Raw genomic sequence first — 10,969 nt, 5'->3', positions numbered from 1 at the left:
ATCCCAAATGAGCTAAAGATAAAAAGGTGCTTATTTGATTCATGGGAGGCCAAAATCAAATACCAAAATCTGGGGGTTTCGCTGATGGCGCCTTTTCTTTAATTTTTAATCGAAGGTGTTTATTAGTAACCTCTTCAGACATTATCCTTGTTCTTCCAAATTTTTAGACTTCTTAATGTTGATAATTAGTATTTAAAAACATTTCCTTTTTGGGGTTACCAGTATGGTTTTTGGCCAGCTTTAATTTTTATCTTATGAATGCTCTATTGATTTTCTGGGTTTTTCATAAACTGGGATATGCATTGTTTGCTTAAAAGATCTATTTTTGCTTCAGATTCAGCAGAAAAGAAAACAAAAATGGATAAAATCCATGCTTCAATGGCTTGCTGTAAATACAAAATGTAGCAGTAAGTGGTTTATAACTGAGATAATGGCAATCTTTCAACAAATAAGGCAAATCAAAAGCTGTAAAATGGGAAAATCAAGCCATAAATATGGGGGTGATTGTTAATCTATTGACAAAGTGGTATCTATTAAGGACAAGTTTGAATGAAAAAACAAACAAACACGGTGTTCTTTGTTTGAGCAGGGCCTAGTTGTTACGAGGAGTGGCAAACCTTCTGACAATTCCAGCCATGTATCTCCCTTGATGCTCAGCAAGAGCTAGCTCTGTTTCACTTGGTTCCCTTGTGCCGTCACCGGAATAAACACCGGCACCGTATGGGGATCCTCCTCTGATTGAATCCATTTTGAACATTCCAGCACCAAAAGTGTAGCCAATAGGAACATAAACCATCCCATGGTGAGCTAACTGTGTGATGGCAGTCCACCTGAATTGCAGAAAAATATAATGTTTTTAAGGAGTTTTCATTACATATAACATCAGATCAACTCGAAGGATATACTCACGCGGTCGTCTCCTGGCCGCCGCCTTGTGTCCCGGTGCTCACAAAGAAACCAGCAGGCACACCTGCAAGCCTCTGTTGCTCCCACAAGTGTGCCGTAGAATCGAAAAAAGCCTTCATCTGTGACGCCATGGAACCGAACCTCGTCGGAAAACCGAACAACAACCCATCAGCCTCCACCAAATCATCAACCGATACAAAAGGCAACTCATCTTCCTTCTGTGGCACCCTCATCTGTTCCAATACATCCATCGGTAGTGTCTCCGGAACCCTATACAAAAACCCTTCAACCCCATCAATGGAATCCACTCCTTTCTTCATCCTTTTAGCTAAACATTCCACATGACCATACATGGAGTAAAAAACTATGAACACCTTGAGTTTCTTCGATTCTTCTTGAAATAAACTGTTCTCAATTTGGTTCTGAACAGGAGCATCCCTAACAGGGTCTGCAAGATCTTGATCTGATGCTTCTATGGTTGATCTTTTCTTGCTGAATATACAACCACCTCCTTTACCCATTAAAGCTCAAAAGAAACCTGTTTAAGCTTATAAGAATATACCCTGAAACAGACAACAAGAAAGAAAGAAGATGAAAGGGGGGAAATTGAATGTCAGGTTATGTATTGGGATTAGGGAAATGGAGTTGACCGCTTTGTTTGAGCTGTTCTTTGGTCTGGACTTTGTAGACTGAGCTGGCCCCGATATTCGCTGGCATAACAATGATTGTATTAGCTTTGAAAATCAATGGTCTTCCACAATTGGCAACTGTAACATGTTTTCTCCTTTAAATATTTGTAAAATTAACATTGATCCAATACCATTTTTTCCCTTCTTTCTTTTATAGAATTCATCGTTGATTTTAAGGGTGAAGTTAAATGACATGAAAAGGGTGTGGCACTATGAACAAATTCAGTGGTTCTGTAGTATTATGATACAAGTTTGCATATCAATGTCTGAAAACACCTAAATTCAGACAGAGATTACATTGAACACCAACAAACAAGCAACTCCACCAATCAAAGGCTTATAATATATATATATATATATATATATATATATTTGTTTTGAGGATTTCTTGTGTTTCCCAGCTTACTTGTGTCAGAATTATGAACGTTTTATAGAACTGTTAATTCTGATCTAAACTCAAAAAATCGATCTGATTGAATTGATTCTAATCCGAAAATGATCCAAACTTAAAATAATCTATTGCTTGGAAACTACTATCCGAGGTACCTTTCAATATAGTTACAACAGTGAAGTACTTATACAGTATATCATTACTTCCAAGTCCAAAACGGGGTAAAAATCTTTGAAGAGGAAAGAAATGCACAAAAGCAAAATATATTGAAAGGTGAAATGAATCTAAGTAATGCTTGTATGGACAGGTATGAACTTTGAAGTGCTTTAAAAAAAAAAAAAAACCTTTGCAATGTAGCTCAATGGCAGAGGAAGAAAACATAAATCCAAAATCAGTAAAGAAGAAATCTTTATAGCAAAAGTAAACTTTGGGGTTATTTTTACCTTTGTATAAATGGAAGTATATCTGTCAGATTAAGATGCTTCTTTTGCATCCAATGATGAGTGTTGATGGAAACAGGTGAAGGGATCATTGTTGTGATCCCAAAGCAGTATACATTGACAACATTAACTAAATAATGTGCTTCAAATTCATAAACTAAAAAAAAATGATGAAGAAAATGCACAGCTTTGCTAAGTTTCAACACAATGAACTTTGAACTAAAGGGCATGATGTAAAGTATAAATTAGCATAAAATAAATATTAAAAAAAAAAAACAAAGGAAAGGAGAGAGATGAGTTGGTGGCATTTCCTCGTTCATGGTGACGAAGCTGACAGAGACAAGAGGTGAATAAACGCTAAACGACGTCGCTCTCAGCACTTAACTTGAAGTGATCTGTTTTTTTTATTGGCACAATAATTAAGAATTTTATCAATTTGGTCATAATTATAAAAATTCAATAAATTTAACCTCCAATTTTACACATTTTATAAATTTGATGTTGATTCTAAAAAATTAAGATTTAAAAATAGAAAACTATTTTAAAAATTTATTTTCCAATAAAAGTAAAAATTAGAAAAAAGAGAATTTAATGGATAAGTTCAACAATAAAGTGGCTAATCTGCAAAATTTAATGGCAAAATACCTAGCTATATATATATATATATTTATATTAGTTAAGTTAAATGGCTTGAATAGGAAATGGGATTTATGAGAAGGTAACAATTAGATAGTTTAATTGATTCACTCAGATACAGAAAAAAATGGTAAAAGAACGATTCAGTACCCACTATACAGGAGCAAATAATATAAGGCCAGATATATTCATAATGAATATAACGTGTGGTTAAGGTATCAAAGACAAAATAGAGAGTTTTAGTTTGACTTTAGCAGATATCGGATGAAACAAGGCAAAAGCCTAAGCGTGTGTGTAATAAATACTCAGATACCAGAAGGAAATATAAAGAAGAAAATTAATATCAAAGTATGAGCCAAAAGTGTCCTCCCTTTGAGTTTTCAGGCAAGTACTATGATGTCCAAGAAGGTATAGGGTGTGTAAGGCAAAACAGTTTCTTTGAAGGCAAAGCAGTGCTGAACCAAGGCCTTGGCTATTCTGTGATTCTTGGGTTTGGTGCTTTTTTTGCTTTTTTCACTTCCTTTTTGGTAAAAATTCAATTTGATCCAACAGCCTTTCTTGGATGTTAATACTGGATGGTTCGTGTATGTGTGTGTGTTTAGATGTTGAATTTGATTTTTTTTTGTAATCAGGTGTGGTTAGAGAAGCGATATGTTGGTTCACGCCACACGTCCGAATGGTTCAATACAGCCGGCCGGAATGTCAAAACGGGGCTTATCGCGAGCGTGATCGTATCGCAGGTAAGCTATCAAATACCATCCATCATATCTGCAAATTGATACAATTTTCGTTTTTCTGATATGCTTGTAATGTGTCTCTAGTGGACATGGGCTGCTACCATTTTGCAAAGTTCCAATGTTGCTTGGCAGTATGGAATTAGTGGACCTTTTTGGTATGCTAGTGGTGCTACAATCCAGGCAAGTTCCATACTTGTTGCTGCTATGAACAATCATCAACTTGCCTATACAGTAACGCTATTCTAATCAACAGGTACTATTATTCGGTGTTATGGCTATCGAGATCAAACGGAAGGCTCCCCATGCTCATACGGTTTGCGAGATTGTAAAGGCTCGGTAAGCACTATCGGTTATCACATCAATACAAAACGAAATTGTTTCGTATTTAAACTCTCAGCTCCCTCTTTCAACATACCTCAGCTGGGGAAAAGCTGCACATTTCGTCTTCCTTACTTTCTGCCTTATGACAAACATCATCGTGACGGCGATGTTGCTACTCGGTGGTGGTTCTGTGGTGAACGCACTTACGGGGGTGAACATATATGCCGCTAGCTTCTTAATACCACTTGGGGTAATTGTTTATACATTAGCAGGAGGGCTTAAAGCTACCTTCTTGGCTAGCTACATACACTCTGTCATTGGTATGCATGCTCTCATAGTCCCATCTAGTTTCATTAACATTCTTCTAGGCATATACCTATACATGTATTAAAATTTGACCCTTTGTTAATGTTTTTCAATCCATTCCAGTGCATGTGGCTTTGGTTATCTTCGTATACCTAGTTTATACAGCTAGTGACAAGCTTGGTAGCCCCAGCATCATACACCACCATTTGCAGGAAGTTGCTAGCAAGTTAAGAACATGTAAGGAGCCAATTTCCCACAATGGACAATCTTGTGGTCCTATTGCTGGGAACTACAAAGGTTCTTATCTCACAATAATGAGTTCTGGGGGTCTTGTTTTTGGGATTATAAACATTGTGGGCAATTTTGGCACTGTTTTTGTTGACAATGTAAGCCTCACCAACGATTACACTAATTTTCAATTACATTTAGTGATATGGTGGCTGACATGAAGTTTTTAGGGATATTGGGTGAGTGCCATTGCCGCTCGACCTTCATCAACTCATAAAGGGTATTTGTTGGGAGGGCTTGTATGGTTTGCTGTGCCATTCTCTTTGGCAACATCATTGGGTCTTGGAGCCCTTGCCCTTGATCTACCACTAACAGCTGACGAGGCAAGCCGTGGACTGGTTCCTCCTGCTACTGCCATAGCTTTGATGGGAAAAGGAGGATCCGTACTTCTACTTACCATGCTATTTATGTAAGTTGCACTCTGCTTCTCTCACTACCTTTATATCCGTCGTGCCGTTTGTCATAATTCAGAATTGTTAGCATAAACAAGTCTCTCAAAGTTTGTCATAATTCAGAATTGTTAGCATTGACAAGTCTCTCAAAGTTCTGTCAACAGCACGCAACTCTCAAACACAAAATCTCATGCACAAAAGTATGCACGTGTTTAAGAGACATGTAAATACCTAAATACAATAATTTTGTATGACAATATGGTCTGATGGATCATGTTTACTGGGATAAACCTCAATGTACCATTCTCTTGTTTTTTTGTTTCAACGCGAGCAGGGCTGTTACATCGGCTGGTTCTTCTGAGCTAATTGCTGTTTCCTCGTTATGCACATATGATATCTACCGTACCTATATAAACCCAGATGCCAGTGGGGAGAGAATCCTGAGTGTTTCAAGGGCTGTTGTGGTAGGCTTTGGATGTTTCATGGGATTGTTTGCTGTAATATTAAACAAGGCTGGAGTTTCATTGGGTTGGATGTATCTTGCCATGGGAGTGCTTATTGGTTCAGCAGTTCTCCCAATTGCTTTTATGCTTCTTTGGAGGAAAGCAAATGCTGTTGGGGCCATTGTAGGGACGATTACCGGTTGCATTTTGGGAATTGTCACTTGGTTATCGGTGGCAAGCATTGAATATGGCCGAGTAAACCTCGACACAACCGGTCGAAATGCACCGATGCTTGCCGGAAACCTGGCTTCCATACTTGCAGGTGGAGCCATTCATGCTCTGTGCAGTCTTTTATGGCCTCAAAACTATACCTGGGACACCACAAGGCAGATAACAATGGTGGAGAAGGAAGAGAGTGATTTGAATGAAGATGAGTTGAAAGAGGAAAAACTAAAAACAGCCAAATCATGGATAGTGAAATGGGGTGTTGGTTTTACAGTTGTCATCGTTATGCTGTGGCCTCTACTCACTATTCCTGCAGGTAAATTATATTTGCAGCAGAAATAGAATCTAACCCATTGCAGCTCATGCTTTTTCTTAACACAAAATTCGAATGCAGGGGAGTTTAGTGTTGGCTATTTCACATTCTGGGCGGTCATTGCTATAGCATGGGGCAGTATCGGATCAGCAGTTATTATTGGTTTACCATTAATTGAAAGCTGGGAAACCATAAAAAATGTTTGCAGTGGCATGTTTACAAATGATAGACTAATGGAAAAGGTTGAGGAGATGAATTTCAAGCTGAATAGTATTATGTTGGCAATTCCAGAAGCAGAGAAAGCATATTTGGTGGAGAAAGAAAACAAGAAGAAGTAGAAGGCATTGGAGCAATAAATACAGCAATTTATGTTCTCGAAAGGGACGCCTATCCTGTATAGCCTGAACCTTAAATTTCTAAAAAACAAGAGAAATATTAATGCAAACAAATCTTAACCTTATTGTGACAGTATCAATCTTCAGTTTCAGATTGCCTATCAGAATCAGCGTCTCTTGGGCCTTCAATGGAACAATTTGACTGTCTTTGCACAGGCTGAATATAATCGCAACCAATCTGGTTCACTGGCAACATAAAGAAAATGTGAGACCAAAGGATGCTTTTACCCTTATTGATCTGTTTCTCTTTTCAGAGTCCATCAAATTTATCACGAGAAGGAATTATTAGTAGTTGATTGAGAAAAACAAAATAACGAGTTGAATTGACAGAAACACTTACAGGATGGTACTTTAAACGTATTTAGGATGAAGTTTAGTACTACTCAATAAAACTAATTAAAATCCAAGTCTGTACCTGATGCCATGAGTTTCATAAAAAGCAGCCTTGCAAACTTGATTTCTGTTTGGTGTGCACTGATGATTTTGACCTGCAATTCCATTAATCTATCAGAACTCTAAGATTTTGCAATTACTCGTTTAAATTCAAGTCTAAATAGAGACCATCTAGTTCAGCACTCGGCAGCAAAATCAGCCTTGAATTAACAGATTGCTTGTTTCTCTTAGGAAATAAGAATGAAAGTTGACAGGAACGGTGCAATTAAAGAATGTGAGAAAAGAGGGTGGAACCAGGGGCTCAAGAGTGGAAATAATTTACATAAGCCACAGTATACAAGTTCCTTTTTTATGAGCACTCTGAAACTAGAAATTCATAACCTTCCATGGTAAAATTGTAGATCTTACCATTTCATTGTAAATATACCCCAATATTTTATCAAGCCTAGATTGGTGCTTCAGTAGAAATGGACGGAGATGGCTCATATACAAATGTTCAGCTCCCTGTTAGAAAGCAATTAGTTAAGATAAACACCTTGCTCACTGTATAATTTCAATTTATCGGTTGCATATAGAAAGAACAAAATTAAGAATATTCAAATCATACTAACTAATTAAGATGTATCCTGATAAAGGATACACTTGAAAACAATGCATGCAAGATCTAGTAACAAGATATCCTATCTTTGAAAATAGAAGCAAAATTTTAGCTTACATTGGCAGATGGAAGTTGAAGCCAAACCAGAAAAGCAAACTTTGCATAGTAGTAGAAAGGAAACCTGGTGAGGAAAAAAAATGAGCTTCCTTATGTTGGAGCAACACTTAAAAGAAAATGCCCCAAACCTAGAAAAATGATGAAACAATATCGAAATAAATAAGCAAATATTTTCTTTCTTTTTTTAAAAAAGCCTTAATAATTCAGCTCCAATGTATGGGAATCTATAAAATGAAAATCAGGATAATATGTATTTCACTGCAGATCATCAATAAGTTTAATCAACCACACGCAAGAAATGCACCTTATGAAATGTGAAACGATTCTATGAATCAAAAGACATAGCACCACCAAAACAAAAGCCACATGCAAAATTTAGGTTTAGGAAAAGGTACCAGGACAAGAGTTTGTCCGAGAACGCTTCAGCAACACTAAAAGATCCATAAACTGCAAGCAAAAATTAGAACTTATATGACGTAAAAACAAAGGTGAATAATGCTATTGCAATAATTTATTTTGATTATAAATCATATGCAGCAGCTATATGCAAGCCATTTTCAAGCCACTTAACCAATCAATACATTTGCTGCACACAAATAAACAGATTAAAACTCAAAAGGTCAAGTCAATAGGATGTTTACAAAATCAGTTTTGCACTGCGTTTACACAAATCTGATATGGCAGTTGCATTTTTGTACTTTATTACGCTTGTTTCCAAATTAACTTTCCCATTAAAAACAAATTCCTTGTAATTTTTTAACTTAAGAATATATTTATGATTTATGAAGAGTCAATAGTCACAATGAGCTATTAATGGGAAGATCTGTTGTAGAATTTGAATTACATTAAACAAGAGATAAAGAGACAGTCAAATTCCAAGTAGCGGTAAGCCAAAGCAAAAGTTGCAACAGAAATGATAACCTGTCCAATAAAGAAGCCATTTTCGCTGCTCGTTTTGATCGTTGCTTTCAATTGCTTTAAACGTTGAGTAAACAGGTAAAACAGTCCCCACTGTACAACTGTTAAACCCAATTCACAACAATTAGCAACAGACTCATAATCAAAGGTGACAAGATTGACAAGTTTCTACAAAGTGATTCATTCAGCTAAGAACTTACCATGCCGTCCGAACAATAATGTGGGAACTAATTGGAGAAAAAAGCAACCTTAATCCCACCTAAACACATTCAAAACTCCATAGTTATTGAGTATTCAGTTGACATAAAGCAAACCCTAATTGTGCTAAAGAATTTTTTTTTAAGTTAAACTAAACAGCTACTACTATCCATTCTTCAAAGCAGAAAATGAATAAATTAAACCCTAAATTAATTGAGAAGCTACAATTCAAACGAACAACGTTGATATTTCAATCCATAATACCAAATAATAACACAATTACACAAAAAGAAATTAAAAATTTTGGGAGAAAGAAAGAACTAGGATACCTCGCTCGTTAGATCCATGAATTTCGGAATTTGCAGATAAAACTGGAATTAAAGCCTTAATCGCCTACAGGAAGCGGAGGATTAGCACAATTGGGGACGAAGAAAGAGAGTAGAATTTGAAGGGAATTATGGCAGTTGCTGTGAGATAATGAAAGTCGTAAATATATATATATATATATATATATATTTGAATTACAAAGAGCAGGACAAAGAGGTAACAGCAGTGCGGATAAATACTAGATTAGTGTAACTCGAATCTAGACTATACTTAAACTGGTGAATAACCTAACTATTCCATTACGCCAACACACAGATTCTAAAAGTCTTAGTGACAAAGGGAAACCTGAAGTTCACAATTGATAGTACGCAACTCACTTAGGGTGGGTTTGGATGGGCGATTGGGTGCGGTGCGGTGCGTTTAGCTTACTTTTTGTCTTACGCTACAGTATCGCTACAGTATCTAATTTCATCGCCACCGCTGTTTTTACACTAACTGCAGGTAAACGCACCGCCCATCTAAACTTACCCTTAGTAGAGCTATTAATGGGTTGAGTTATCGGTCGATCATTTAGAATATTTTATATTATGTTAATTTTATATATTATGTAATTTAAAATATATTAAAAAAATAAATCTATACTAAATATATAATAATATTCTAATATAAACATTAAAATAATATTAAAATGATTATACAAAATAAAATTATTAAATATTAGAATAATATAATATAAATATTTTTAAAAAAATTAAAAAATAATATGGGCAAGCATAATATGGATTTGAGTTAGTTTTTTGTAAGTATGGGCAGATCCAAGTAAAATTTTAGGCCCATATTTCAGGTAGGATCAAGCTCAAGTAAGCATAAAATATATTAATATTATACTTAAGCTCAACCCGACCAATGAGCACCTTTATGTGTTAGTAGTCACACGTGTGTCGGACTCGGACCTGTTGTAAAAAATATTTGGATAAACTACACTAGTAGTCACCTAACTATTAGTAAATTATTTTTTGGTCATCTAACTATGAAAAGTTACGAAATGATCACCTAACTATGAAAAATTATAAAATGGTCCCTATTTATTCATCCAACTTTTCAATTGTCTTTTTTGGTTATCGATCGACTAACAATAGTAGCTTTTAAAATTGACATAATAGCAACTATAACCATCGATATTTATAAATTATATCAATTTAGTTTTAATTCTAAAAATTTAACTTTTAACATTTACTCATTTAGCTCTTGAATTTGTCACTTTATCCCAAGTTAGTACTTATGACTTTTTTGTCCCAAGTTGATATCTGAATTTTTATTCCATCAAGGGTTTTAGTTTTTTTTTTTTTTTGTAACGATGTTAAGTGTGGTACACATTACACTTTCTGACAATAACATGTGGCAATGTTGACATTATTATAACATCATAAGTTGATTTTTTTAAATTTTAAAAGATTTATTTTTAAAAAATTAAGAAATTTAAATAGTAGCAGTATAATAGTGAAATTGTAGCAAAGCAACGGTTTCTTTTTTTATTTTTTACAAATTCGGGTTGGGTCTGGCCCAAGCAAAAAAAACTTAGGGCTAGTTTAACATTGTTTTTGAGAAATGCTTTTAAAAAGTACTGTGGAAAAATGATTTTGAGTAGTACTTTTGAAAAGCTTGGTTTAATATTTAAGTGTTTAGTGTTGTTGTCAAAAAGTACTTTTGATAAATAAATGTCTATTTTAAACATGATGTTATAAAATAATAAACATACATTTAAATAATGTTCAATTTAGTTAATATTATGATATCTTACTAAGAATATAAAAATAATATATTATAATTTTTGTTAATATTTTAATATATGAAATATAAATTTTAAATATTTTAGAAAAATAAAATTAATTATTCACAAAATTTAATTGAATATGTAAACTATATTTTAAATAAT

General features: G+C 34.8%; 3 protein-coding genes and 1 non-coding gene across 7 annotated transcripts; 2 read left to right on the top strand and 2 right to left on the bottom strand.

Moving 5' to 3' along the window:
- Positions 1-144, top strand: LOC128040300 (small nucleolar RNA snoR83). Its single transcript, XR_008194956.1, has one exon. It is a non-coding gene; the product is annotated as a small nucleolar RNA snoR83 (small nucleolar RNA).
- Positions 145-358: 214 nt separating this feature from the next.
- On the bottom strand, positions 359-1,616 carry LOC105795149 (probable NAD(P)H dehydrogenase (quinone) FQR1-like 2). Its single transcript, XM_012624645.2, has 3 exons — positions 1,557-1,616; positions 910-1,469; positions 359-830 (listed from the first exon to the last, which is right to left on the bottom strand). The coding sequence occupies exons 2-3, from the start codon at positions 1,425-1,427 to the stop codon at positions 593-595; spliced, it is 756 nt and encodes a 251-aa protein (XP_012480099.1). The 5' UTR covers positions 1,428-1,469; positions 1,557-1,616; the 3' UTR covers positions 359-592.
- Positions 1,617-2,676: 1,060 nt separating this feature from the next.
- Positions 2,677-9,316, bottom strand: LOC105795150 (HVA22-like protein k). 3 transcript variants are annotated; one of them, XM_052628666.1, is made up of 9 exons: positions 9,036-9,316; positions 8,709-8,767; positions 8,512-8,609; positions 7,986-8,037; positions 7,591-7,654; positions 7,284-7,379; positions 6,898-6,970; positions 6,544-6,668; positions 2,677-2,821 (listed from the first exon to the last, which is right to left on the bottom strand). In XM_052628666.1, the coding sequence occupies exons 1-8, from the start codon at positions 9,051-9,053 to the stop codon at positions 6,559-6,561; spliced, it is 570 nt and encodes a 189-aa protein (XP_052484626.1). In that variant the 5' UTR covers positions 9,054-9,316; the 3' UTR covers positions 2,677-2,821; positions 6,544-6,558. The 3 variants fall into 3 exon arrangements, with proteins under 3 accessions (XP_052484626.1, XP_012480103.1, XP_052484625.1); XM_012624649.2 differs by lacking the exon at positions 2,677-2,821 and adding an exon at positions 5,259-5,920 and having other exon boundaries at positions 9,036-9,315; XM_052628665.1 differs by lacking the exon at positions 2,677-2,821 and having other exon boundaries at positions 6,331-6,668; positions 9,036-9,310.
- Positions 3,321-6,555, top strand: LOC105795148 (urea-proton symporter DUR3). 2 transcript variants are annotated; one of them, XM_012624643.2, is made up of 9 exons: positions 3,321-3,589; positions 3,695-3,802; positions 3,884-3,979; positions 4,053-4,135; positions 4,220-4,440; positions 4,550-4,812; positions 4,885-5,123; positions 5,441-6,090; positions 6,169-6,555. In XM_012624643.2, the coding sequence occupies exons 1-9, from the start codon at positions 3,413-3,415 to the stop codon at positions 6,423-6,425; spliced, it is 2,094 nt and encodes a 697-aa protein (XP_012480097.1). In that variant the 5' UTR covers positions 3,321-3,412; the 3' UTR covers positions 6,426-6,555. The 2 variants fall into 2 exon arrangements, with proteins under 2 accessions (XP_012480097.1, XP_052484624.1); XM_052628664.1 differs by having other exon boundaries at positions 3,407-3,552.
- Positions 9,317-10,969: the final 1,653 nt, after the last annotated feature.

The sequence above is a fragment of the Gossypium raimondii genome, chromosome 3 (genome assembly GCF_025698545.1).
Source record: "Gossypium raimondii isolate GPD5lz chromosome 3, ASM2569854v1, whole genome shotgun sequence".
Taxonomy (NCBI): domain Eukaryota; kingdom Viridiplantae; phylum Streptophyta; class Magnoliopsida; order Malvales; family Malvaceae; genus Gossypium; species Gossypium raimondii.
This window is presented reverse-complemented; position numbering and strand designations above follow the sequence as displayed.